Source organism: Lacerta agilis, chromosome 6, assembly GCF_009819535.1.
Source record: "Lacerta agilis isolate rLacAgi1 chromosome 6, rLacAgi1.pri, whole genome shotgun sequence".
In the NCBI taxonomy this organism is placed as follows: Eukaryota; Metazoa; Chordata; class Lepidosauria; order Squamata; family Lacertidae; genus Lacerta; species Lacerta agilis.
In genome coordinates this window covers 31,032,857-31,060,085 of record NC_046317.1, presented here as the reverse complement: position 1 = coordinate 31,060,085, position 27,229 = coordinate 31,032,857, and the positions used below count along the sequence as shown (strand labels likewise).

Sequence of the window (27,229 nt, the reverse complement as noted above, 5' to 3'; positions counted from 1 at the left end):
TAAGTTAGTTAGCTTTCCCCGCGATCTGATTCTCTTCCCCCCCCTTCCCCAACCGTAGTTTGGGGTTGCTCAGATGTTCCACAGCTTTCCCTTAAAGGCAGAGGCGTTTATCACAGCGCTAAAGAACCGTCTGAGGCCAAGCAGTCCCCCCCCCCTCTCTCTCTGCTCCAGGCTTGTGCAATCTCTACTGCTGGTATAAGGATGGTCGAAGCCACGCGATTGCCTGTTGCGCCCTCCAACTTGGCTTGGGTTCCCCGGACATAGAAAGCGCAAGGTTTGGCAAGGAGGAGGGGAGACAGAGGGGTGGGTGAGAGTGAGCAAGAGAGGTGAAGTGGCTAATCCAAAGTTAGCATACTCCTGTGCTTCTCCCCCCACCCCGACACACACACTTCTCCTTATATATATATATATATATATGTATATTTAAAAAAAAAAAAAAACCCTCCCTGGAGCGCGCTCGCTTGTAGCGATAAAGATCTGAACATGTAGGCTACAGAAGGCGGGTTTTACACGAGGAGGTGAGGCTCCAGCAGCCAGCCAAGAGGCTTTTGCGGGAAGAGGTTCCACCCACTTGAAAACAAAACTTTCCCCCCCTCCAGGGTCTGACATCAGTGGAGTCGGGTAGGGAGCTCGGGAAGAGGGAAGCGGAGAAGACGAGGGGGAGGCGATTCGGAGCAAGGACTGGAGGCCGACGAGGAGGGCCGGGCGTTGGCTATCTTCTCCTTGATACTTTTCGAAACTCGCCCAAGTCGCTTTTTTTCTTTTCTTTTCTTTTTCTCCTGCGCGGAAAGGGAGGGAGTGGGGGCTCCGTCCTTTCTGGAGTTGGTATGTGAGGAGCGCTCCCAGCCCAGTGCCATGTATTGGAAGAGCAACCAGATGTTTGTGTGTAAACTGGACGACAAAGACGTGCCTGCGCTTCGCCTCGCGACGGAAAAGGTGAGCCCGCTGCCTCTTCTTCCTCCTGCGAAGACGAGAGACCCTTTTCCTTAAGCGGATTGCCTCCCTCGCAGTCTGTGTAAAAGTGGAGTGGATCCGAATTTGCCCCCCAAAGATACCAGCTGCTATGCCCTTTGCTCCGGAGTAGTTTCATTTCATTGCAGCGGGGGCGAATATTTCGCGTTAAGCGGTTTGCTCATCGCAGCTTAAGACCCGTGCAGGAATCCCCCCCCCGCAAAAAATGTAATTTTAATTACATTTCGTAATTTTATAAAGTATCCCCACCCCCACCCCTCCTCTTCCTTTGAAATGCGCTTTTTCGTGTGGTGGAAGCTACTTCCCCTTCCGCTCCTGAAGGCAAATTGGCACGGTTCCACCTAACGTCTGTAAGCGCTTGACACCCCTTACTTGGTGTCTCTGTGTGTGGAAAGCTACGGGTTTTTGTGGGTTTTTTTTTTTTTAAAAAAAAAACTGTAGATCTAAAATATAAACAAATACCTGAATTTCCAGCTGAAAAGAAAGAAAGAAAAGCGCGCGCGAGCACACGAAAACAAGTTTAGTAGGAAACGTCTGCAGGGGAAAGAGAGAAATCGAATATTTGGTGCACGGAGGACTGACACCGCTTTCACTTCTTACAAAGGACGCTGCTTCGACTTCATTACAACGGAGTAGTACCTTAGGGCATCGCTGGCTTTTGAGGATTTTTTTTTTTTTTACCGTGCCCCGATTTCGCTTCGAACTGCCCCTAAAGCAAGCGGGTGACAGACGCCAGGCTTGCATGACCTACTTTTTCTTTTTCTTTTGGTGCCAAAGCCAAACCGTTTAGAATTAAAAAATCTGCATTGAGTTTATCAGAGCTGGTGGGAGAGCTCCCGGTCGGTCCACCCACCAACGCATCCATACACCGCTCCGTGTTGGCAGCATAATTTAGAGGGGTTGGGGAATTCTGCTGCTGCTGCTGCTCAGCAATTGGTAGCCAGGAGTCCTTTGCAAACCACCCAAAGACCTGCCAGCAGACCCGTATCTGCCTCCTGTTCACCCCTCTTTTAAAAGGCAGTAAATCCCAGCGGTTTTGGGTCCCCTCCCCGTACATCTGTGGCGATCGGCGCGGTCAGAATCCACCAAACTAGCTCGGTTGCCTTCGATGGGGCTACTCCGGGGTAAGTGATCGCAAGCAGCCTTAAACCAGACCATGAGCCAAACCCTCAAGGGCCGCCGCATTTCTTAGTCGCTGTTCATGGAATTCTAAAAATGAATGCAATATATTTATTCACTGGAATCATAAAACCGTAGAGCTGGAAGGGACCCCTGACCCGGGGGTCATTTTAGCCTAACTCCCTCGCAATGCAGGAATCTCAACTAAAGCACCCATGACAGATGGAAATTGCTTGAGCCAAAACGAAAAGACATTTAAACCAGATCAAATTGTTTACAAGGGCTGGAGCAGAGCCTGTTGGGTTGGGGTTGGCTTTTTAAGGGTTCTGGGGGATAGTGTCCCCCCTTTTTTGCTGTAACCTTCCTGTCTCTTTCCATTGTGCTTTACTGCTTACCTGCGCATGGAAAATGTCAAATCGTCCGCTGCATCTATAGACGCTGGTGGGGAACAAGTCCCGTGGAAATATGCATGGTTTGTGTAGGCCCGGGACGGTGCATGGCGCTCAGCCTCTTCGTCGCAAAGATTTCAGCAAAGCAAGGAGCCGGTGGACTAGCTGCAACCTGGATAAAATTATTACGCGGGGTCAGGAATGTGTCCCCGAAACTAGCTCTGCCTCTTTCCAGGAGGCTACTCTGGGCAGACCCATTTATACCCAGGATCGGGGCGCTCTGGATCGGATAGGGCTCCGTTTCGCCCCGGCCCCGGCGTCCAATGGTCAGAGATGATGGAGGAGGACCTTCGCTCCAGATGAAATGCGACGTGGCGATCTCTCACATTTTCATCTTGGCGATTCAGGTGGATCGGACATGCATCTGTTCCCGAAGCTCGCCCACACTCGCACTCACTAACATCTTAACCGCTGGTATTGCGGGGTAATTAATCCGCATCAAGGTGGCATCCCTTGCCAGGGAGCAAAGCTCCATTGGAAACAGTAATCGGGTTCAGGATTGCACTGCGATTTTGGATGGAGTCAGCTGCTTAGCTAAAGGGGGCTTTGGGCGCGGGCTTGACTGGCAGAGGGTCGCCCTCCGCCGGCTTTGTTCCGCGCGCCTAATGGAGGCGAGCACAGCGCCCTGACAGAGTTGGCGCGAGCGCTTTTGTCCCTCGCCTCGCTCGGCCTCGGCCACGCCAAAAGGCATCAAGCGCGAGCACCCTCCCTCCAAATTGGCCAAGGGGGCGATTGTGTTTAATGACCCCCCGAATTAAATTCAGCTGGCTGGTTTCTATTCTCCTCCTTTCTCTTCTCGTGACGTTCCCTTCTTCCTCTTTCCTTTTTTTGTGCCCTCAGCTTAACGAAATAAATAAATCCTCAAGTCTAAGCAGCAGCCCCTCGGCCTGTTGACTTCGGCTCGAGTGCTTAAGTGGCAATTTACACCTCGGAGGCCCCAATCTGGAAGTGGCAAGGCGAGCTCTAATTGCGGCGGGTATTTGGAGCGCCGCGCAAGCTGAGGCATTTTCATTTAAATCGTGCCCGGCACGAGCGCCGGGCGGGCGAGTTCTTGGGCTGCTGCTGGAGGAGCAGCAATTAGCGCTCAAGGGCCCCATTCAAGCGCTTATGCCTCGGGGCCGACTTCGCCCCCTAATTGCCGCCGTTTAGTTTTGGCTGGAGGGGAGGGAAGGATGGTCGGCAGCACCTCTTCACTTCTCCTATGACGAGCCACCGTTTCTCGGCGGCCTTCGGCGAGCTCAGCCGTCTGGTCTCTCTTCGCAGTTCCCGAGGCTCATGGCTGAGGAGTGTGGGCGAGTAGCAGCAGCAGCAGCGGCGGCCGCTGCAGCGGCGGCGACCGCGACTGGGAGAAGGCGGAAAAGCGCAGGAGAGACGGGGCTGGTAAGTCAGCGAGACGCGGGTGGGATGGAACGAAGAGCACTGCTCGAGAAACGGACTTTCCTCATAGTCCGTGAAGGGAGCTGAAGGAGAGACAGCGTGTCTGAGGCGACAGGGGACTCTTTGTGTGTGGGCAGCGCGAGAAAGGCGGGAACGTGGCATTAGCGGGCGGCCAAGCGGGCGCGTGGCTTCGCAGTCTCTCCCACCTGCCCCGACCCAGTCAGGGCACTCACTGGGTGGCCTTCAGGTCGGGTTTGGTTCTCTTCTGAGGGAAATTTGTGAGGGCGAAGGGGCACAAACACGAAGAAGGGCGCCAGGGGAAGAATATTCAACCACAGTAGGAACTGAGGGGAGCTCCTCACTATTATCGTAGTTATTTTATAAATAGTATTGGCGGGAAACCTCGGCTGAGGCGGCTGGTTTGAGGGAGCGCTTGCCACGGCAGCTGGATCTAATGATTGGGCGGCGGGGAGAGGATAGTTACCTCCGAGAGGCTACTGGGGAAAACAGGCCCGTGGGGAGGGGTCCCCCGAGGCTAGGGCGCGCTGGCTCGCAGGCCCGTGTATTAATCCGCTCGTGTCTGTGTTACAGGTGAGCCCCGAGGTTGCCGGAGATGAGGATTCGTGCTCGTCTTCCACCCCGCTCTCGCCTTCTTCGTCTTCTCCACGCTCGCTGACTTCAGGCCCGGGCGGATGTGCGCCCAGCAAGTGCGTCTGCAACAGCTGCGGCCTGGAGATAATCGACAAGTACCTTCTCAAGGTGAGTCGGCGGACCTTGCAAACTTGGGCCTTGGAGCGGGAAATTAATGGGCTTCGAGCTCACAGTGGGGCTTCAAGGAAGGTCAATCTGTCCGCCAGGATCCCAGATTTTTTCTCTCCTGAAAGGATCACCTCCTGATAGACACTCTGGACGACAAGAGATTATGGTTTCCAGCAGGTGATCAATGAAAAGTTACTTTAAAAAAACGCTTCTTGGGTCAATAGTACATTTTGAACGAGTTTGTTTTTTTAAAAAGCTTTTGCAGGGAATTACCTGCAAAAAGTAGCTACAGTACTACTAGAAAATGCTAGGGCCTTTGCAGAGGTTTCCCACCCTCCTCCTAGAAATGAAGTAACTTGTTTCACTTGGATATTAGAGAAATCTGAAAGCTAAAATCACTACAGATTTAGGGAGATTTGCTCACTGAATTTACAACACTATTTCTTTGCAGTCATAATTGGTTTCCTTGACTACTTTGCTAATCTTAACCTTTGATGTTATATTTAGGATCATTTGTTTAGTGCACATATTTGCTAGAAAACAGGGCCACTGTTTTGACAAATTCAAACTCAGAATTATGTTTTAAAAGCTGCCTTACTCAAGTGAAGTTCTGTCTTTGGCTTATAAATGTCATATGTGCACTAGATCATGGCTTAGTAGGCACTAATCAAAACTGAAGTCTGGTTTTGTTGTTAAAAGCCAGATAATTTGGATTTCACAATCATTGGACTGTCTAGAGTTTGTCAGTAGATTCCTATAAGAGGCTCCAAATCAGGGCCATGCTGAAACTAGGAAATAGCTTAATTTTTTCCTGCTCACTCTTGAAGTGTCTTAAATACCACTTTACAACACAATACAATAAATATCTGCCTAGGAGCTTACTTCATTGGCTGCAATAGGACTTACTCTCAGGTGTGTAGAACTGCAGCATTCAATACCATCCATACTTTTAAATTTTGAAGTGGAAAGTTAAATATAAACAAATCTGGAAGCATAATGCAGAGTCACTTGTTGTAGAATGCATATATTTTATCCTGCTGTTTGGTTCATGAAATTGTGCCTTAGTAAAAGGTCTTCTGGCTGAATATAAAATTTAAATTATGCATCTGCCCAGGCCAGATATTCTAAGGAGATTATGTGTTCAAAATAGATTGCACTTGCAGTATTAGGAAGGTACAGTATAAATGTGTTCCATTGCTATAAGCTTGCTGGAGATAAAAAAGTAAATTACCAGTTTTCAAAATTTAGATGAAGAAACAAAATTTCTGAAATCCCCAGTGATCATAACCACCAGCTCAGAAAACAAATCTCAATTGGATATATATTTTCTTGTACTTTTTTCTTTTTCTTTTGAGGTGCCAGAAATTAAAAGCCAACCTGAAATTACATTTGATATTCTCATTTGATATTTGATTATAATTGGAGTATTATATGGATGGGCTTATAGAGGTGCAACTGCTGGTTTCTGTATTTGGAAGATGAGTCTGCATCTTTTTCTTCCTTCCTTTTTTGTTTGCCAGAAGTTCTGTGATTGCTTGGTAGCTAATGTAGGGTGAATTTAGGAAGCAGGCATGAAACAAGATTTTTTTATTTTTTTTTAAAAAAATGGGTTTATCCTGCCAACATGGTACATTTGGGGAATTTTATTTGTGAGCATTGCAGTATATCTGCATACAGAATATGGGAGCAGATATTTGTCATCTGAAGTTTGGTATAACACAGGCATAGGCAAACTCGGCCCTCCAGATGTTTTGGGACTACAACTCCCATCATCACTGACCACTGGTCCTGTTAGCTACGGATGATGGGAGTTGTAGTCCCAAAACATCTGGAGGGCTGAGTTTGCCTATGCCTGGTATAACACATTACTACTACTACTACTACATTTGGATCCCACCTTTCCTCTAAGGAGTTCAAGCTCATGTATGATTCTCCCCCCCTTCCTTTTTTTCTTACAACAATTCTGTGAGGTAGGTTAGGCTGAGAGCTTGTGATTGGCACAGGGCCACCTAGTGAGCTTCATGACCAAGTGGGGATTTAAATCCTAGTCTTCCAGATCCTAGTCAAACATTTGAATGAAGTGTGAACCCTTAGCATAAAACAGCTTGAGGTCCCCAATAACGTTTCCAACTGCTGATTAAAAAGTAACATAATACAGATTGCAAGTATAAACTGGTAATACTACATAGGACTATTAATAGTTTGTGCTGCAGTTCAAACTTGTGATGATTAGGCTGCATCTGGAGTTCTGTGTCCAGTTGTGGGTGTCGCACATCAAGAGGTCCAAGCTGGAGGGTGCTTGGAGGAGAGCAATCCGGATATCAAAGTGGGTCTAGATACCAAATCCTATGAGGAATGGTTGAAAGAGCTGGGTGTGTGTAGCCTAGAAGAGAGACTATTAATGGGAGACATGAGAGGCTGTTGTGGAAGACGGAGGAAAATTGCAATTGTTCAGCATTAGGAGAACCCTCTAGATATCAAGAGCTTTTCCGCACTGTAGCATGGTTCCTTGGGAGCTGATGGACTCTCCTTCATTGGAGGCATGGATCCTGCATTGGGAAGTTGGAGCAGATGATTTCAGGGACCCTTGAAGCACTGTGCTTCTTTGACTTCAGTTGTTATGAACATGTTTCATAGCCCTCTGTACTGCTGCTCCTAGCACTGGTGGTGAAGTCTGAAAGAGAGAGAATAATCCTTGTTTGTGAATTAGGTAGGGTAATTTTTTTTGCTTATGTGACTTTGGCTCCAACTCGGAGAAAACAATGTGGCAAATACTCTTTCCCTCTTCCCATTATTGAAGAAACAAATTCAGAAGTGTTGCATTGTAGCTTACTGTTAAATTCTTCTAGCATGGGGAGTATGTTTATACAGTTACGGCAAATACCACTGACAATCGGCAATAGTAAACTCTGCAAACAGGGTTCAATCACAGTTGGTAGGATTGTTTATGCTGTTTCAAGGCTTAGGCAATGTTGTTTATGTATCTTTTGTGTACATCGTGCTCATTTCAGAAGGTCATGGTAAGTCAGTTACGTGACTGTTATGATTAAAGGTAGTTCAAAACTGGATTCAAAACTCCCAACTCTTTCAGTGACAACACTGTGCCTTAAAGAACAGAGAACTTTAAACATTCATTTTTTTAAATCAATACAATGATAAATTACCATCAAGGGCTATTCTTCTCACAGGGGATACTAGACAGCATCTGACTTCACTGATTTGATCATCCCTCGAACATAATCAAATGTTAAATTCTTGTTTCATAGTTTTTTATAGTAAGACTGTTGGCATTTTTGAAATGGCTTAGTGGACAACTAATGTATCTATTAATTAGTGTTCTGTATCTTGGGTTGTTACCAAATCGCTAACTGACAACCAATTGAGCTACAAATATTCTGAAAAACTATTCTTGCTGTTAAAACTTAGTACTGTACAGTGGTTCACCAAGTGGATAGTATCTCCCCGGGGGGGGGGACAGGACTAAGAGGCAAAGGGGTGGGCGTGGGGGTGCTGGAGGTATGCCACTCCAAAGCCTTTGATTGCTTCTTTACAAAGACCTGGCTAGAGCACTAGAGCAAAAAACACTTTCCTGGAATTTCATGTTTTACTGCTCTTACCACTTTCAAAGCCATTTCCTTTGGTCACATTTGTTTTTATTTACGATTCTGAAATGTCACAAGGTGACGCGGGTGGCGCTGTGGGTTAAACCACAGAACCTAGGGCTTGCTGATCAAAAGGTCGGTGGTTCAAATCCCCGTGATGGGGTGAGCTCCCGTTGCTCGGTCCCAGCTCCTGTCCACCTAGCAGTTCTAAGCACATCAAAGTGCAAGTAGATAAATAGGTACCGCTCTGGTGGGAAGGTAAACGGCGTTTCTGTACGCTGCTCTGGTTCGCCAGAAGCGGCTTAGTCATGCTGGCCACATGACCCGGAAGCTGTACGCTGGCTCCCTCGGCCAGTAACACGAGATGAGCGCCGCAACCCCAGAGTCAGACATGACTGGACCTAATGTTCAGGTGTCCCTTTACCTTTAACCCAATCATTGGTAATAGGTAACTGATTCCCTTATAAATCAGTTACTGTATATCTGTGGTATATGAAAGTTTGTTTGGTAAGTAGCTACATATAAATATTTTAGGCTATAGATTTCCTTCACCCTTTTGTTTTTATTAATGCAAAAAATTCATGCAATATTGTTTGCTATATATTTTTTTAAGTTACAAGATTAGAGTTTATGAATTAATTTTTTAAATTTTTGGAATAAATATAAAATTACTACTGTTCTGAGTTTTACTGTATTATCTTTGGTGGGTTGTGCAAACCGCTGTTTTGAATAATGCTTTTTATAAGATAGGATATAGAGGGCACTGGGGATGAGTTGAAGAAACCAATGGGGCAGTGGTCCCCCAAAAGTTTGGGAGCCACTGATCTAACAGAGGATTAAAGCATGTCTGTTCACACAATTCAGCCTGGTTTTGTGTCTATTACCTTGCTAGCACAGGTAATAAATGCAGATAGGATTTGTAATAAACTACAACAATTGCCCAGCGGCTGTTTGGTTTGAGAGCATGGATCATTCATCAGCTCCATCACTTAATGTAGCCAAGCAAGCTAACCTCCACTATGGTTGTGAATGATCCATGGTAAGTTTCATAAAAACAAACAGCTGAATAAGTGTTTCACTTTCTCATGCTTTAAATGGTAAGCTCTGCAGGGCACCTTCACCCCTTAAGTGCAGTTCAAGGTGATATGGTGTCAGCTAATACTGCCTTTCTGGATTAAACAGCTCCACAGTCATCCATGCTATGTTGCCCTCTTCACATAATGTTCTGTTAAAGCTTACACAAACACTTATTCTAAAGGCTAGAATAACTTGAATAGCTTGAATATAGTGTCCAAAGTCTTGACTAGCTTTTGACTTGGGGCATGTTTGTGCTAGCTCATATTCATGTGATATGTCACTGAAAATTGCTCAAGGAAAGGCTACACCTTTATATTTTTATCCCATCAACCCTAGTTATAGCCTGACCAGCAGGGGTGGTGTTGGAGGAGGCCCATGGGAGCTTCACCCTCCAGAATACTTGCCCCTTCTCTACCTTTTAGAAGCTTGTTTTATTACTTTGCAGTATATCCGTTTTGCCATGTAAGCAAAGGTAAATTACCAGTGAGACTCCAGCCACTTGCAGTCTTAATTCGCCCAGAGGCAAATTAAACCCTGAGAGCAGGAGCTAGAGTTTGTGTGTTTCCTTCTGAAAGTTGCCTTAAAATCACATCTTTACATCTGAATCAGAATTTGTATGTTTGGCCTCTGCCTTTCGTGCCCCTGCTGACTTACAGCTACTTATTTCTCATTTGCATGAAAATAACTAACTTATTCAGGTGAATTGTGTGAGCACGACTGGAAAATCAACAGAACCACCCCCTGGAATAAAATTGGGGAATACAGGAACAAAACAGTTCTCCCTTAAGATGCTTTTGTGCTGTTCTATTTGGTCACTATAGATGCACATTCCCTCTGGGGAGAGAAGTTGTTTCTGGATTTTCACAAGTGGCTTTTCTTCCTTGCATTAAAGAGAGCTCAGGCATGACTCATTTGTGTCAATAGGGCTCGTAGTGAAGAACTTCTTGATGAATTGTGCCCCTCTTGGGTGTAAAACTATTACTACTACTGTAGTAGTATTATAAATTCCATTTGTGATTGCTTTTTAGATCTGTGGAGTCTCGCACTTGAGAGCCCTAAGTATTACTGTGAACTTTATTTCTTCAAGTCCTGTTTATATAGTTTGCTTAAATCACTGCTACCAAATGTAAAATTTCTTTCTCCTTTCATAGGTAAATGACTTGTGCTGGCATGTGCGGTGTCTCTCTTGCAGTGTATGTAGGACTTCTTTGGGAAGGCACACCAGCTGCTATATCAAAGACAAAGACATTTTCTGCAAACTAGACTATTTCAGGTATATTATGCTTTATTTATTTACGTATGTGTTTATTGCATGTATGCATCAACTTTTTGTCAAAGCATTCTAGGTGGTTTGTAATAAAATATGAAATGTAAAACTGTCCCTATTGGATGGGGTCAGTCAACTGGAGCAGATAATAATAATAATAATATTTATTATTTGTACCCCGCCCATCTGGCTGGATTTCCCCAGCCACTCTGGGCGGCTTCCAACAGAAACCAAATACAACAATATCAAACATTAAAAACTTCCCTAAAAAGGGCTGCCTTCAGGTTTTTTCTGAATGTCAGGCAGTTGTTTATTTCCCTGACCTGTGATGGGAGGGCGTTCCACAGGGCGGGCGCCACTACCGAGAAGGCCCTCTGCCTGGTTCCCTGTAGTTTTGCTTCTCGCAGTGAGGGAACAGACAGAAGGCCCTCGGCGCTGGATCTCAGTGTCCGGGCTGAATGATGGGGGTGGAGACGCTCCTTCAGGTATACAGGACCAAGGCCGTTTAGGGCTTTAAAGGTCAGCACCAACACTTTGAATTGTGCTCGGAAACGTACTGGGAGCCAATGCAGATCTCTCAGGACCGGTGTTATGTGGTCTCGGCGGCCACTCCCAGTCACCAGTCTAGCTGCCGCATTTTGGATTAATTGCAGTTTCCGGGTCACCTTCAAAGGCAGCCCCACATAGAGCGCATTGCAGTAGTCCAAGCGGGAGATAACCAGAGCATGCACCACTTTGGTGAGACAGTCCGCGGGCAGGTAGGGTCTCAGCCTGCGTACCAGGTGGAGCTGGTAGACAGCTGCCCTGGATACAGAATTAACCTGCGCTTCCATGGACAGCTGTGAGTCCAAAATGACTCCCAGGCTGCGCACCTGGTCCTTCAGGGGCACAGTTACCCCATTCAGGACCAGGGAATCCTCCACACCTGCCCTCCTCCTGTCCCCCAAGAACAGTACTTCTGTCTTGTCAGGATTCAACCTCAATCTGTTAGCCGCCATCCATCCTCCAACCGCCTCCAGGCACTCACACAGGACCTTCACGGCCTTCACTGGTTCTGATTTGAAAGAGAGGTAGAGCTGGGTATCATCCGCATACTGATGAACACCCAGCCCAAACCCCCTGATGATCTCTCCCAGCGGCTTCATATAGATATTAAAAAGCATGGGGGAGAGGACAGAACCCTGAGGCACCCCACAAGTGAGAGCCCAGGGGTCTGAACACTCATCCCCCACCACCACTTTCTGAACACGGCCCAGGAGGAAGGAGCGGAACCACTGTATAACAGTGCCTCCAGCTCCCAACCCCTCTAGCCGGTCTAGAAGGATGTTATGGTCAATGGTGTCAAAGGCCGCTGAGAGATCCAGCAGAACTAGGAAACAGCTCTCACCTTTGTCCCTAGCCCGCCGGAGATCATCGACCAGCGCGACCAAGGCGGTTTCAGTCCCATGGTGAGGCCTGAATCCCGATTGGAAGGGATCCAAATGGTCCGCTTCTTCCAGGCGTGCCTGGAGTTGTTCAGCAACCACCCTCTCAATCACCTTGCCCAAGAATGGTAGATTTGAGACTGGGCGATAGTTGGCCATATTGGCCGGGTCTAAAGATGTTTTTTTTTTAAGAAGCGGTTTAATGACCGCCTCTTTCAGCGGGGCTGGGAAGGCTCCCTCACAGAGGGAAGCATTCACCACCCCGCGCAGCCCATCGCCCAGCCCCTCCCGGCTAGCTTTTATAAGCCAGGATGGGCAAGGATCAAGGAGACAGGTGGTTGGTTTCACTCGTCCAAGCAGCCTGTCCACATCCTCGGAGGTAACAGACTGAAATTGATCCCACGCAACTGGACTAGACAGGACTCTGGCACTCTCCCGCCCTGGCCCTGCTCCCACGGTGGAGTCTATCTCTTTCCGAATCTGAGCGATTTTATCTGCAAAAAACTTTGCAAACGCATTGCAGGAGATCTTGGGGTCCCTACCAGGCCCCGATGACGAAGGTGGCTCCGATAGATTCCGAACCACCTGAAAGAGTCTCCTGCTGCTATTTTCCGCAGATGCAATAGAGGCGGTGAAGAAAGTCTTCTTCGCCGTCGCTATCGCCACTTGGTAGGCTCGACGTTGAGCTCTAACCTGTGTTCGGTCGGATTCAGAATGGGTTTTCTGCCACCGGCGCTCTAGCCGTCTCAACGATTGTTTCATCGCCCTCAGCTCCGGGGAAAACCACGGGGCTGTCCGGGCTCCATGCAACCGGAGAGGGCGCTTCGGAGCCAAACAGTCAATAGCCCTGGTTAGCTCCACATTCCAGCGGGCCACCAGGGAATCGGCTGAAAGGCCATCAACATGGGATAAAGTATCCCCTACCACTCTCTGGAAACCATTTGGATCCATTAAGTGGCGGGGGCGGACCATCCGAATTGGTCCCACCTCCCTGCAGAGGGGAAGGGTTGCGGAGAAGTCCAGTTGTACCAGGAAGTGATCTGACCATGGCACTTCTTTAGTTTCACTTTTTTTTAATGTCAGATCACCAACATCCATAGAGGTGAATACCAGGTCTAAGGCATGTCCTCGGCTATGAGTTGGACCAGACTTATTCAGGGACAGCCCCATGGAGGCCATGCTTTCCACGAAGTCCCGAGCGGCCCCTTGTAAGGTCGTGTCGGCATGGATGTTAAAATCCCCTAGGACGACCAAACTAGGTGACTCCAGGAGAACATCCGCCACGACCTGAAGCAGCTCGGGCAGGGAATCCTTGGTGCAGCGGGGAGGTCGGTACACCAAAAGGAATCCTGTACTGCCCCTATTGCCCAACTTCCAGAACATGCACTCAGAGAACTGGATCTTCCCAATAGGACGCCTGGTGCAAACTAATGACTTCCTAAAAATCACTGCAACCCCCCCTCCCCGCCCAGATGGCCTGGGTTGCTGTGCGTAAGAGAAACCTGGTGGACAAGCAGCGGCAAGGACAGGCCCATCCGCTTCATCCAACCAAGTCTCTGTTACACATGCCAGGTCAAGTCCACCATCCACAATCAAGTCGTGGATGGCAGTGGTTTTATTCAACATTGACCTGGCATTGCACAGCAGCATCTTCAGGTCATGTGGGTATCCCTTGCTGAATCCAGTATCCGTCCGGTCAGGACCAGACCCGGAGGCAGGAATAGTCCTCAGACAACGACTAAACCTGCCTCCTCGGCAATGACATGGTCTGGTCTTAGCGTAACTCCTCCTCCTGCCCGTGATCACTGAGATCGGTTGTCCCAGTGCATCCCACCCTGTGGAACCTGCCCCAGCCATTTTGTTGGCCGGGACCCCCTCCCAGGCAGCCCTGACCCCACCCCTTAAGAACAAAATTAAACCTATATAAAAACAGAAAACAAAACACAACAATACAAACCAAAAACTATAAAAATTACAAGTAACCAAAATTATACAAAACTCAAAACCCCACTAAACATCTATCCCACCCCCACAACAAGAAAACTTAAAAAGATGAAAAGAAATAATAATAATAATAGAAACATTTTAAAACATTTAAGAAAAAAAAGAAAAAAGAAAAAAAAACATTTAAAAAAGAGCTGGACAGCAGCAGCACTCAGGCACTCAGGCAGGGGGGTCCTCCTGGGATCTGATGTTGTTTGCCTCCATCACTCTTCTTTCCTCCTATAGGGCAGGTGGTATCTTGTAATTACAAAATACTAATATTATGTAATTACAAAATACTAATATTATGACAGTAGACCCATGATTTTTTGTGCTTTATTTATGTGCATGCACACATCCTAGTACAAACGGCTTATTTGCACAGCAGTGCTCATAACTGAAACGCACTATTGGCTGAGCTGGCAAGAACTGTTGGAAGTGGAGCCCAACAATACCCGAAAAGGACACAGGTTCCCCATCCCTGCTTTAGTGTCATTTTGTAGCCATTATTAGGCTATTTTCTGGGTAGCTGCTCTTGAACCATTCCCTCTCCATCTTGCTGTCCTCTTCTTAATTTTTTTTTTTGAAAAATGTTTATTGTTAGTTATTTAAAAAATCTAAAAAATATGACCCTTCACAAAACAAACAGCATTCATGCCAGAAATTGGGAAACCAAATAAATATTTTTAGGAACAGTTCCCCTTCTTAATTTGACGATTGCATAACTCAAAGCATGTATGCGACCAGTGGACCACAGGCTGGACCATACTCAAAGCTGAGTATTTTCCAGTCCATCTAACAGAAGAATCCTATGCATATCCAATGTATTTTAAATGGAACTCACAGGAAGTTAAAGGATTGTAACCTAATTCTCCCACTGAGCTAACAAAGTGCTTAATGTCACTTGCATATATCCTGACTAAAAGAATTGCTACAGAAGATCTGTTAGATATATCTATATCTATATATATATATAGACATAAATAGATATAGATATGCACGCACCAACAAACAATAGGCCTATCATTGAGTGGTCTGGGATAGAGCATGGCTGGAAGAGTGTAGTTACATGGAATTACTTGCAATCTGATGAAATCAATCTCTTTCTGCTTCCACCTACTCTCGCAAACGGCAATTGTTTCCTCCAGAAGGAAAGTATTTCTGTTGCATGCCAACACTTGGGGGAGTAAACTACTCCTGTTTCTTCTGTGCATCTGCACATACCAATATAAAACATGTAAATACTTCACTGCTAGAGTAAGCTACTGCCATTGACTATAATAAAAGTACCTGGCCTTTCATCCTGAACAGACACCTCATACGTCTGTTGAAAAGTCAGGAGAAAGACCTTGGAAACAGTTTTTAAAACTGATAATCAGGTCGATGAAGCCTACAGATGTGAAACTGTGAGATGCTCTTCAGAAATACACCAAGTGCTCACTTGCATTGATTTTTTGACATTGTTTTGTACACTGGTGAGAGTAATAGCATTCTCAACGCCTTCCCATTCTCAGCTCATTTGTTCTTCCGTTTCATTTCCAACGATGGAGGGGAATAGTGTCTAAACAGCAGAAAAATATTGTAGTAAAATGGCTCTTGTCAGACTCTTGCCATTGTAGTACTTTAGTAACAATTAATTTGGATTACTGCAATGCACTCTACTTGGGGATTCATTTGGTGCAGAATTCTGCTGTCTGTTCTCACAACATTTGCCTAACTGTTAATTTCCAAATTATATTTGAGGGCCTTCTCAGTGGTGGCGCCCGCCTTGTGGAACGCCCTCTTATCAGATGTCAAGGAAATAAACAGCTATCTGACTTGTAGAAGATATCTGAAGGCAGCCCTGTTTAGGGAAGTTTTTAATGTTTGATGTTTTATTCTGTTTTTAATCTGTTAGGAGTCACCCAGTGTGGCTGGAGAAACCCAGCCAGATGTGCGGGGTATAAATAAATAAATTTTCATTTCATTTCATTTTATTATTTATTAAGCTTTCATACAACTGGAACTATAGTGGAGTATAGTGTCCTCATTTCCATGTTTTTTTTACACACACACCCCGAAAGCCAGTAACCTGGAAATGAACACAAAACTTGCACTATATTCCACTATAGTTCCAGAAGTGGCTTTTATGTGTCAAAATGCAAATTTAATAAGGAACTTAATAGTCATTAAAATGGAATAAACTGCCATGTGAATGCAGCCTGTACTGCACATATTTCCCCCCGCTTTTTACCTCTTTAATGCCCTAAGTGGCCTAGGCTCTTTGTACCTGAAAGAGCAGCTATTCTCTACATATTTCTGCAGCAGTGGTATATTTTAAAAAACTTGTGTTTGTACAATCTCGCATAATGCCAAGTGTATGACATAACAGAACTCCTGGGCTGACTCGCCTCAAAGCGACATGACTTGTCCTTATGAGGTCTCTTATGATTCCCACAAGAAGGCATAAGGGAACGTCACCTCAAAAGTTCAAATATTAATTGCAAAGCCGGGCAATCCTCCCTTTTTTCTGAAGCAGTTGAGTGGAAGTTAAGCAAATCCCAGCTTTCAATGAGGCTAGTAGCATTTATGAACTTCATAATACCCGTAATGTAGCTTCGTAATCTAACTTGAGTGGCAGAGTTGTATGATGAATGGCTGCTCTTTTCTCTTCCCTTCTTTTGTTACAGACGGTATGGAACTCGTTGTTCTCGCTGCGGCAGGCATATCCATTCTACTGACTGGGTCCGAAGAGCTAAGGGAAATGTGTACCACTTGGCATGCTTTGCCTGCTTCTCCTGCAAAAGGCAGCTTTCCACAGGGGAGGAGTTTGCTTTGGTTGAAGAGAAAGTCCTCTGTAGGGTACATTATGACTGCATGTTGGATAATCTGAAACGAGAAGTTGAAAATGGTAACTCTCCTTCTTGATGTTAGGTCCCTAGGCTGTATTCCTTTTTTGTTTTGTTTTGCTTTGTTTTGTTTTGTTTTGTTTCATGCGGAGGGAAAAAACACAACCCCCCCAGTAGATTCTGGAAACCAGATTAACTTGATCATTTGCTCTGTAATGTATAAATGTAGCCTGCATGCAATCACATGAGAAGTTGGTCCATCTGCAGTTTTCACTCTTGTTCTAAGGAGTGTTTTACCTCTCCTCCGCTTCCCTCCAATGTTTTTAATCTATAGCATTGGCCAAGTAAAATTCTCCATGCCGCACAGGCCACTTCAGATTGCCATAATTGCTTGTTGGTGGATGCTACTGGTGCTATGTTTGCACTTCATTAAAAAAGGGGGGGCACCACTGTTGCTTCTGAAATTGCAGATTTTTCTGAAGATTGCAGGTTTTTCAAAGCATGGTATCCCAAGTCCATTACATGTTTGTCCTTCTCAAGCAATGTAGTTCTATTTGATCTACAGTTGCGAAGAAGTGGTGTAGTAAACATTTCTCATTGGGGGAATAGAGTTACACTGTAATTCAAACCCCCTTTGTGACAGGTTTGGGGGTGGGAGTTGGATTGTCTATAGAGTTTTCCCATACTTTCCTCAGAACCATCCCTTCCACTCAATGTGTTAGTTGCAGGAAGGGACCAGCAGCAAGATCTGTTGGTGACAGACTGTGGAGAGCTGCATAATGGAGTGTTATGGAGTTGGGGAAGGGATGGGTTCACTCTGGATCTTCTGGACCCTGAGCCAACTCCACTACCATCACATGATGGTACTGGGCCAAATTGATGCACCAGCTCTGCCACAGCAACTTTCTTGCTCCCCCTTCCCATTCCACACTGGCCAGTGCGAATGGCAAGGCTCTGCTGGTGACTCTGCTTCTCCTTTTAAGCTCTACTCCTCCCCACTTGGGATTTGGGTTGTAGTTTAAATGATATTAATTTAACCCTTGACAAGAACTATAAGGAGCTTGACTTTTTATGTCCATAGCATTTAGCATTCTTTCTCTCTACACGATTCAGAATAAAACTGGTTTTTAATCAAGGCCAAGTCATATTCCTGTTTGGTGGTTCATGGATTCTCTTCCCACACCACCCCCCTCCAAATAAAAATGAAGGCCTGCACTTACAGCCAGGACCCTGATCTGAAACATGCTTAAACTATGGAATACCAAATCTGGCAGAAACTCACGATAATTGCTTAGAGTTGCAAAACAATGAAAAATTGCTAATTCCATATTCAAGTATATCCTTAATACAAGAAGTCTATTCTAGCGTAATGTCTGTAACTAATGACTGGTGTTGGTACTGTCAAAACTTTGACCTTGTCTTCTTTTTAATTTCAGGTAATGGTATCAGTGTAGAAGGTGCGTTGCTAACAGAACAAGACATTAATCATCCAAAACCAGCAAAAAGGGCTCGGACCAGTTTCACAGCAGATCAGCTTCAGGTAGAGCCCTGGCATGGTACAATGCTCTAATGAAAGACAGGTGTGGGTTGTTGGTGTCGGGTGGGACGGGGGAGCATAATGATTTTATGCTCTGCCATCACTTAATAAGTATATTAAATATAGCTGGTTATGAAGAAATTCTCTCCACTGCAGATATTTCTCCTGGTGTCAAAGGCCCAGCATGTTTCTGGAATATTCTTGCAAGTGTTAGCTGTTGTTCCATGTGAAATAGTTACTCTTCAGCGTTTCCATTTCCCAGAAGGCAGCTGGTAATTCTGTAAAGTGGAAATGTAAATGCTGATCTGTTTTGACTACTTGATGAAATTCATTAAACCAGACATTTCCATCACTACACATAATTATAATAGGAGACTAAATAGTTTCAGTTCTGTGTAACATGAAGAGAAGTACTAGAAAATGTGCAGAATATAACTTTACAGGAAACAGATATTTTCAGTGTCTTGCATTTCACCATAGCTGCCAAACCCAAGTGGCAATCAAAACCATGGCTCTTCAGCGCAGGCATCACTGTCATGTTCAGATAAGCAGAGGTTGAAGCTTAGCAATGGTGGGGTCAGTATGAACTTTGCAAAACTGATGTCTTTGTGCTCTGGGGGGCAGGGGGATTGCATTGCAACAATGTCAATAGAAAAGGAACCTGTGCACATTTTCCTATGCTACCCCTGAGTTCTGTTAACTACTTTTATTCTGTGGTAGATAAACCTGCAGTTCCTTATCACAACCACTTTAGCACCTGCCTATTTCCACTTTCTGCTTTATAATTCGTTCATGTCCAGTAGCTTAGTACCATTGCTGTCAAATAAGCATAAATAAATCCTATGCGCATTGAATCTTAAGTTGCCCCTTTCAAAGCAAAATGCCAACTTCCACATTGGTTTATAATCTCTTAAAATTAAGAGCAGTCTAATAAAACAGGATAAGGTATATTTCTATTGATAAAAAGCAATTAGAAAGCAAAAATTGAACAGCAAAAAGGGGGGGAAATAATCTAAAGTTTGCTGACATAAGTTTTCAGTTCCTATTCAAAATATTTACTTCTAGTGTACTCCATTTGGTATTACTTACATATGTGGGAAATAACCTGGTTTTGGATGATAACATCCACATTATTATGTATATATAAAAGTGGCTGTTTAAGTTTTTAGGTGAGAAGCAATGGCCCGTCTGTTCAGTATGTTAAAATTGCCTTCCATATAATCCTAGACATGTCCACTTAGATGTAAGCCCACTGAGTTCTGTGAGGCTTACTGCCATGTAAACAGGCATAAGATTGCAGCCTTAATGTTGCAACAGGTAGTGCAATGGATACACAGGAAGCTCCATATGTACAGCAGAGCTTTTAGCCCTCAAAATAGTTTTTACTCACCTCTACCAGCATCTGTTAAATAATACCACAGGAGCTTCAGATGCAGTATTTGAAGTTTTGCTTAGGTGATATGACATAGGTTAGCTTCAGCAGATTCAGGAAAGCACTTGCGTGTGCCTAAACATGTGTTTTGATCTGAGCCATAGGACTGTTTATGCACTGAGTCTAGTTCAGGGGTCAGCAAACTTTTTCAGCAGGGGGCTGGTCCACTGTCCCTCAGACCTTGTGGGGGGGCAGATTATATTTTGGAAAAAAAGAATAATGAATTCCTATGCCCCACAAATAACCCAGAGATGCATTTTAAATAAAAGCACACATTCTGCTCATGTAAAAACACCAGGCAGGCCCCACAAATAACCCAGAGATGCATTTTAAATAAAAGGACACATTCTACTCACATAAAAACATGCTGATTCCCGGACCGTCTGTGGGCTGGATTTAGAAGGTGATTGGGCCAAATCCAGCCCCCAGGCCTTAGTTTGCCTACCCCTGGTCTAATTCTTAAACTTTTAAAATTGTAAACAGCACCTCGTTTTTCCGTATCTAAAAATACCAAATAATATTTAGGTAGCAAACATTTAATTGCCTTAAACTCATGTAATACTTTTTAATTTGAAGTTACTATTTGGCAATTTTATCAAAGGGCTGCAGTGGTTAATGGAATTGACAAGAATCCCATTTCCTTGCCCTTTATAGGAGTAGGAATATTTCATGCATGAAAATTCACTCATGTAGCTCTGGGTTCAGCCCATTGCGTTGCATCTAGTGATGTCCATCCCATTGTGCAACAGATTTCTGTTCTTGTAACAGGACTTCCCTTTTTTCACTCATCCTGTAGCTCTCTGCACGACCTCAAATATTTGGAGTGCTCCCCAACTCTCTGGAGCAGATTTTTGGGACACAGGGAAGGAGAGGAAGGGGAAGTCCAGTTACAATATTGACCATTTGAGTTTATATGGGTCATAACTTTGGGGTACTGATATCAACAACTGAATGTTCAGTTGACTTGTCTACCCAACCACCAGTAACTCCAGTAGTTTACAGCTAGGTGTAGAAGTATCTTGACTTCAATGAAACTTCAATCCTTCCAGACCAAAATGGCCACAAGGTTTTCATTCAAAAAATGTATAGCAATGGCCCTTTATCTCTTTTATAATGATCGTCTTAAAAAAGGCTTGTGACATACTGTAGTTGTCTGTGCTATGTTGAACTATCAGTGTAGAACTAAAGATCAAATTAACAATAATGTACACTAATCAAAAATCCACCTTCAACTTGAATAAGCTCCTGAAAGAAGTAGGGAGCTATTTCAAAAATCATTTCACAGTAGGATTCACACAGTACACTTTTGGGCATGGTAACTTCACCAGAAGTTTACGTTTAACCATGTCCTGTGGTGAATATGTGCTATGAATGTGCCTTAATACGCCTTGCTTTTGCAAAAATTAGTATAGCCATTTAATTTCTAATTTCTTCCATGTTCTGTTTCATACTAACATTGTTCATATTTGCAGACATTTTGTAAAGGAGGCCCTGATAGGGCAACAACTAGTTCTTGCCACATGAAGGTGCAATTTTTGTAATACAAGTGTCACATAAAATGGATATGATCTGTTTGCCTCATGATAACGTTGTTGCATGAAATCAGCTCTCAGTAACAAATGAGCCAGAATCTTGCTTTGATTTTCTTTTTCTTTCTTTCTTTCTTTCGCGTAATGTTGTATTCTAGTGCTGGAGCTAATCTGGTCATTGGGTTAAGTTTAGGCTGCCTTGATGTGGTTAGAAGTCTTTTATGTGGACAATGCACTCCTCCAAACCGCTGTTGGAGGTTGGAGCTATAGGACTGCATCTTGTTACTTATGCAGTCTGGTTAGTACGTTAAAAAAAAAAAACAGTTTAAAAATAAAAAAATACTTCTTGCATTTTCCAGGTAATGCAAGCACAGTTTGCTCAGGACAACAATCCAGATGCACAAACACTCCAAAAACTGGCAGAAAGAACAGGCTTGAGCAGGCGTGTGATACAGGTAACTGTACTGCAGTTACTTCTCAAGTACTGTGAGCAGAGCTTCTCAGCAGCATAAAGCTCCAAAGAACAGTTTTTCTATTGATCAGTATTCCTTAGCTAGCGTAGACCTTGTGTGATGTCTTTTACAGCAGTCCTGAAACATTGATTTTGTTTTTTTGTTTTTTTAGGAAGAAAATGCACATCTAATGTCTTCCATCACATACTTTCACATTGCTGAAGGAACATAATTTAGGGTTGTCTTGCATGTGCCAGCAGCAATGTGAGTGACTAGTGACCTGACACCAGAAGCCCATGTTAGAAGCTCCCCCAACTTGTTGGTTGTACTAAAGTTCGATGTATCTTGTTTTTAATTTGGGTCTACCTGGCTTCAGTAAAGAGCACACACAGGGAAAAAGTTGCCCTGGCATTTATATGGAAGGGGCCCTCAATGGTTTTAAATACTTTGTTTCTTTGATGTAGTTTAAATGCCAGATAACGAATACGATGGGCATCTTTTTGTGTCTTTCTTTCCATTTTGTGCCTAGGTGTGGTTTCAGAACTGCAGAGCACGCCACAAGAAACACGTTAGCCCCAACCACTCTTCGTCTACTCCTGTTACAACAGTCCAGCCTTCTAGGCTTTCTCCACCAATGTTAGAAGAAATGGCATACTCGGCCTATGTACCCCAGGATGGGACAATGCTAACTGCTCTGCATAATTACATGGATGGTAGGTACAGTAGCTTGCTATAATTACTTCATAGACTTGAGAGAAGAAAATGTGAAATGCACCCTTTTGCTCAGGGTTGGGCACCATGCAACCCACAGGCAGCCAAAAAGAAAAAAAAAGACATACTCATTCTTGTGTCTGGTATTCTTGGGAAATTCTTGTACTGTTTTTCTGTGTTTGATTGGAATATTTTGTATATTTTATCGTTTATATTGTTTGCCACCTTGTGAGGCTTTTTCTAAAAGGCAGGATAGAAATTTGTTAGATGACAAATACATTCTAGCTTTTCAGGTTGTTGTCCCTATTACTCTGCTGCAGAAAGGTTGATTAAAACAAAATATTTTGCTCGGAAAGCAAGCAAAAACTCTCCATATATTCTCTATGCTCATGATAGCATATAGCCCATAAGTCGGGATGTCAAAGCTGTTGGTCTTGCTTCCGTGTGTGCAGAGGTATACCATAGATTTTTTTAAGGTTTTTTTTTTTTTGGCAAATTCTGGTCCCTAGTTTTGGGAAATAAGTGAAAGCCTTGCATAAGCTTATGCCTTTTGCGTGTTACAGCATATATATATTTTTTTAACCATACCTCTGAAACTGACAGTATCTAGGGCTCTTTATTGTAGCAGAGGATCTCTGAATAATGACCCACAGATCTTTCCTCCCCAAATTACATTTTCATGCTCACCTTTTTACATTTAAAAATGTTCACAACTCTTTTTTTTAATGCACGTTCTTATGGACTTCTGTACGGGAATGCTGTATTCAAAACTTTATGGGGGGAAAAATACTCGTTATATAGCACTTAAAAGTTCAACACAATTCTGTCATCCTGCATATACAAAAGGTTTATGTCAAGCTAGAAAATTTTCTTTAAATCGAAATGAAGAAGGCCTAAGTAGACAGAGTTTAAATAGCATTCATCTTTCAAATAAGGCTTTATTGTAAAGGGCTTCATATTATAGTAAAGGAGGCCTCATGACATCTTAAATGCTATGGAATCTTTAGCTCGCCATGAGCTTTAGGGAGCTGCAGGTGCATCTGAAAAGTATTGTAGTTCACAATAGCTTGTGCCGTGATGAAATTTGTGGCTCTTTAAGGTACCACACAATTTTGTTGTCGTTTTGCTGCAATGGGCCCATTTTATGCATAGTTTTGAACTGTATTCAGTGGGATTAGGCATTTTTGTAATAAGATACCTTCCTCACAAACTGCAAAGTTGTATGTATAAAAGAGTTAATTGGGTAACAGGCACTGCCCAGGGTATAAAGACATGGGGGGCATTGTCATTCTAGAAATGAGCGCTAGTACCAGCTGGTGAAATGGGTGCTGCTTGCTGGTATCCCAGCCATATCAGTGCAGTTGGGTTTGTACTCGCAAGTAATATTTTTTTATACTTCTAGTTAGGCTGACCAGCAAATCTTTCTATTTTTGTAGCTCATTCACCTTCTGCTCTTGGACTCCAGCCTTTGCTACCCCATTCAATGACACAACTGCCGATAAGTCACAGTTAACTCATTTATTTCAGGGACATGAAACTAAAGAGGTACCCCTGAGACACCCACTGTACTTGTATTCAGTTTAAACTTTAAATGACATCCAAAGCATTTTGAGGACGATTTTGTTGCCCAGGTATGTAAGTATAGTTGGCCTGCAAGACACTTTTATGGCTTTCTCCATAAATATGTTTACAAGACTTAAAGAGAAACACCTTTTTTTTTGTATTGTCTGGAAGTAGTCCATTCTAGCTATGTGTTTAATTTATTTATCATCAAAAGAGCACTTTGCTAAAAGACAGGACTGACAGTTGTGCAAAATGTTTACAATTTTTTGTGAAATTGTAGTTCATCATTAGTTTGTATCTGTAAGTTATTGCTATTAAAGTATTACTTGTATTTGAGTTACATGCAGCCTATACTTTGAAGATTATGTCCATGAGCTGGCAAAAGTTCAGTTGCCAGAATCCTCTAAATGACCTAAATAAAACCTTATGTTGTAGCATGACTAGCAAACATATTATTATTGCGTTAATGATATAATCTTGATTATTTTACAATGGACAGCCTGATTCTATTAGTTGAACTTGTAAGGAAAGACACAGTAAGTGTTCTAAGTACATAAATATTTAATGATTTGGCAGCCTCCCCTGAACTGGTAAATGTGACATCCGACATGAAGATACGTAACTATAAATGGTATTGAAACGTCAGTGATACCCTTTATAACCTAGAGAACAGCTAACTGTGGCTACTTTAATATGTTTCGTTCATTTTCTCACTGTTGGCTTGGATTCTTACAAAATATATTGCATGCTGCACAATTTCCACAATGTCTTGTCTACTATGTGGTTATCTTCCTATTAAAAAGGCCAGGGCAGTCTTTAATCAGCCTGAGTGCAAAAGCTTGAACTGTTCACTTTGGAACAGTTTCATGCATATGGGTACATGTACCTACATCCACATCACTTCTTGCTGTGAAAGATTAGAGGCATTACATACATCGTATTTAAAAACAATCACCCTGATCTAGTCAAGGGGGAGATATATACACTTGTTTATGTGAACAATGTGACTGAAACTAGTAGCCTCCAATTACTCTCGTCTTGGTACTGCGTATATTTGCTGTGGCAAATTGTACATTTTTTGTTTTCCAAAACCTAAAGATGACAGGTGGAAGTGCCATTGCCTGTGGTACACTGAGCCATGTTTGCCAATAGACAAGCTAGATACTACCTAGGGCTTCATTCTTTTAGCACCCTTGGCATAACTGAAGGGGGAAAGCCTCTCCTAAGATTTCTCCTCCTAACCATGCATGAACCATTTAAAACCACTTGTGCTTCTTGCTTCACAATTATGAGGATGTCAGTACATTGACAGCTAAGTCTTCCATAAGTGAATCATGGACTAATTCCCACCCTCCAGCAATTCCCCCTGCCTAAGCGCCATAAATCTGCTCCAGAAGGTTGAGAACCCTCCATAGCAGATTTACATTTTCAGTGTAAATTTCTACGCGTTGCAGTGTTCTAACTATTACCGAACTGAATTTGGAGATGGGTCTTTCCCACCATGATTATGAGCATTTCAAATCTGCAGGTTTCAAAATCTGAATTTTGGAGCACCTTTGAAACAGTTCTCATCTTTGTTTTAGTATGTGAAAGTGGGAGAGCACAGCCATATATGTGCTCATGTAAGTTCTTCAATGACTAGAAGAAGCTGCTGGAAATTGCAGCAAGCCAAAGTGGCTTGCTCTCTTCCCTACCTCTTGGTGAGGATTCAGCTTCATGTGCTGGATCAGCGGTAGTGCTTCAGCTTCTGTGGCAGGAGCTATACTGCATACTACTACAACATCCTGGAGCACTTTCAAAGCAACCATCACTGGTGGTAAGTTCTCACATTTAGGATACTCTTTGTGTGCAAATGTTTCAAAGCAAAGGTAGGCCTTGGCCCGAGCAGCTTGCAACATCTCAGCAGTTGGAGCCAACTTGAAGTCATGCAGCAGATGCTTCATTCCTCAGATCGTAACAGTATAATGGCGCCCTATGTAAAACAACAGCTGTGCTAAAATAACTTCCAAGGAGAGTAAGTTTCAGTATAATTTTTGTACGTGTTGCATCTGTGAAGCTTGGACACACTATTTTTGAGACTTCCTTTGTGTGTGTTGGTTGTATTTGTTGAATTTTCACAAACGTTGAATGGTATCCAGTGGTTGTCTGAGCCCAAGGGCAGCCTGGGCAGCCAACCTTCTTATTTCTGTTCTCTCTCTGAATCTCATGCATCACCAAAAAGCTTATTCAGGATCCTCCCAGCCCTCTGGACAATGTGTGTGGTGTCATACAAGGCTGCAATGGAAGAAGGAAGTCACCTGAAATCTGGCAGAGCAATGGCTTGCCACTCTCCACTGATGCAACTAGTTGTTGGCCTAAAACCCATCCGTGTAAGGTAGCCATCTTGGATTTGACTTCTTCCTGCTTAGCAGTTCTTTAAAAAGAAACAAAACTGAGTACATCATGAAGATTGTACTTCCAGGTACTTTGAATCTCCCAGTCCTCGCATAACTTTTTTTTTTTTAATGAAAACATATACCGGTACCACAATTTTATAAAACGTCTGTACAATTTTAAAGCAATTAAACATGAATTTTTTTAAAAAAAACAGTGCAAAGGTAAATACTGTGATACCTAAATATCAGCATGTATTCTACAAAGTTTGTTGTCTTTCAGTATGATTCCTTTTTTTAAGTTTGAGCCCTGTCTAACTGATACTCATGATCCCATAATTATGAGTGGAATAAGCCTTTGCATCTAGTTGTCAGAGTTATAATCTGACTTTTGAGAGTACAGTTTCAACAGGGCTCATGTGCAGGAACAAAAATGCTGGAAAATGCCTAAATTTACTCCTTTAAAAAAAGATGAAATTAGTTGTTAGAAGCATGTGTAACTTAGGTGTTTTTCAAACAGACATCTGAAGGCAGCCCTGTTTAGGGAAGCTTTTAATGTTTAATAGACTATTGTATTTTAATATTTCGTTGGAAGCTGCCCAGAGCAGCTGGGGAAGCACAGCCAGATGGGCGGGGTATAAATTATTATTATTATTATTATTATTATTATTATTATTATTTATTAACTATTAGAAGCTGTCACACTGCTTTAGCAAGTTTTATAAGAAAGTATGTTTGTAATGGTACCCAGAGACCACCTATTCCTAGAAAATTTG

At 43.5% G+C, this 27,229-nt stretch overlaps 1 protein-coding gene across 1 annotated transcript; it reads left to right on the top strand.

Moving 5' to 3' along the window:
• The first annotated feature begins 484 nt into the window (after window positions 1-484).
• On the top strand, window positions 485-24,524 carry LHX8 (LIM homeobox 8). Its single transcript, XM_033151800.1, has 9 exons — window positions 485-936; window positions 3,804-3,920; window positions 4,509-4,676; window positions 10,507-10,628; window positions 16,699-16,919; window positions 18,294-18,397; window positions 21,715-21,810; window positions 22,337-22,520; window positions 23,955-24,524. The coding sequence occupies exons 1-9, from the start codon at window positions 856-858 to the stop codon at window positions 24,029-24,031; spliced, it is 1,170 nt and encodes a 389-aa protein (XP_033007691.1). The 5' UTR covers window positions 485-855; the 3' UTR covers window positions 24,032-24,524.
• The last annotated feature ends 2,705 nt before the right edge of the window (window positions 24,525-27,229 follow it).

Excerpts from the sequence above, each read along its gene's own strand:
- LHX8 (XM_033151800.1), top strand. The coding sequence starts at position 856 with ATGTATTGGAAGAGCAACCAGATGTTTGTGTGTAAACTGGACGACAAA. Across the intron at positions 937-3,803 it reads TTCGCCTCGCGACGGAAAAG|TTCCCGAGGCTCATGGCTGA; the intron begins GTGAGCCCGCTG and ends CTCTCTTCGCAG. Across the intron at positions 18,398-21,714 it reads TCACAGCAGATCAGCTTCAG|GTAATGCAAGCACAGTTTGC; the intron begins GTAGAGCCCTGG and ends TGCATTTTCCAG.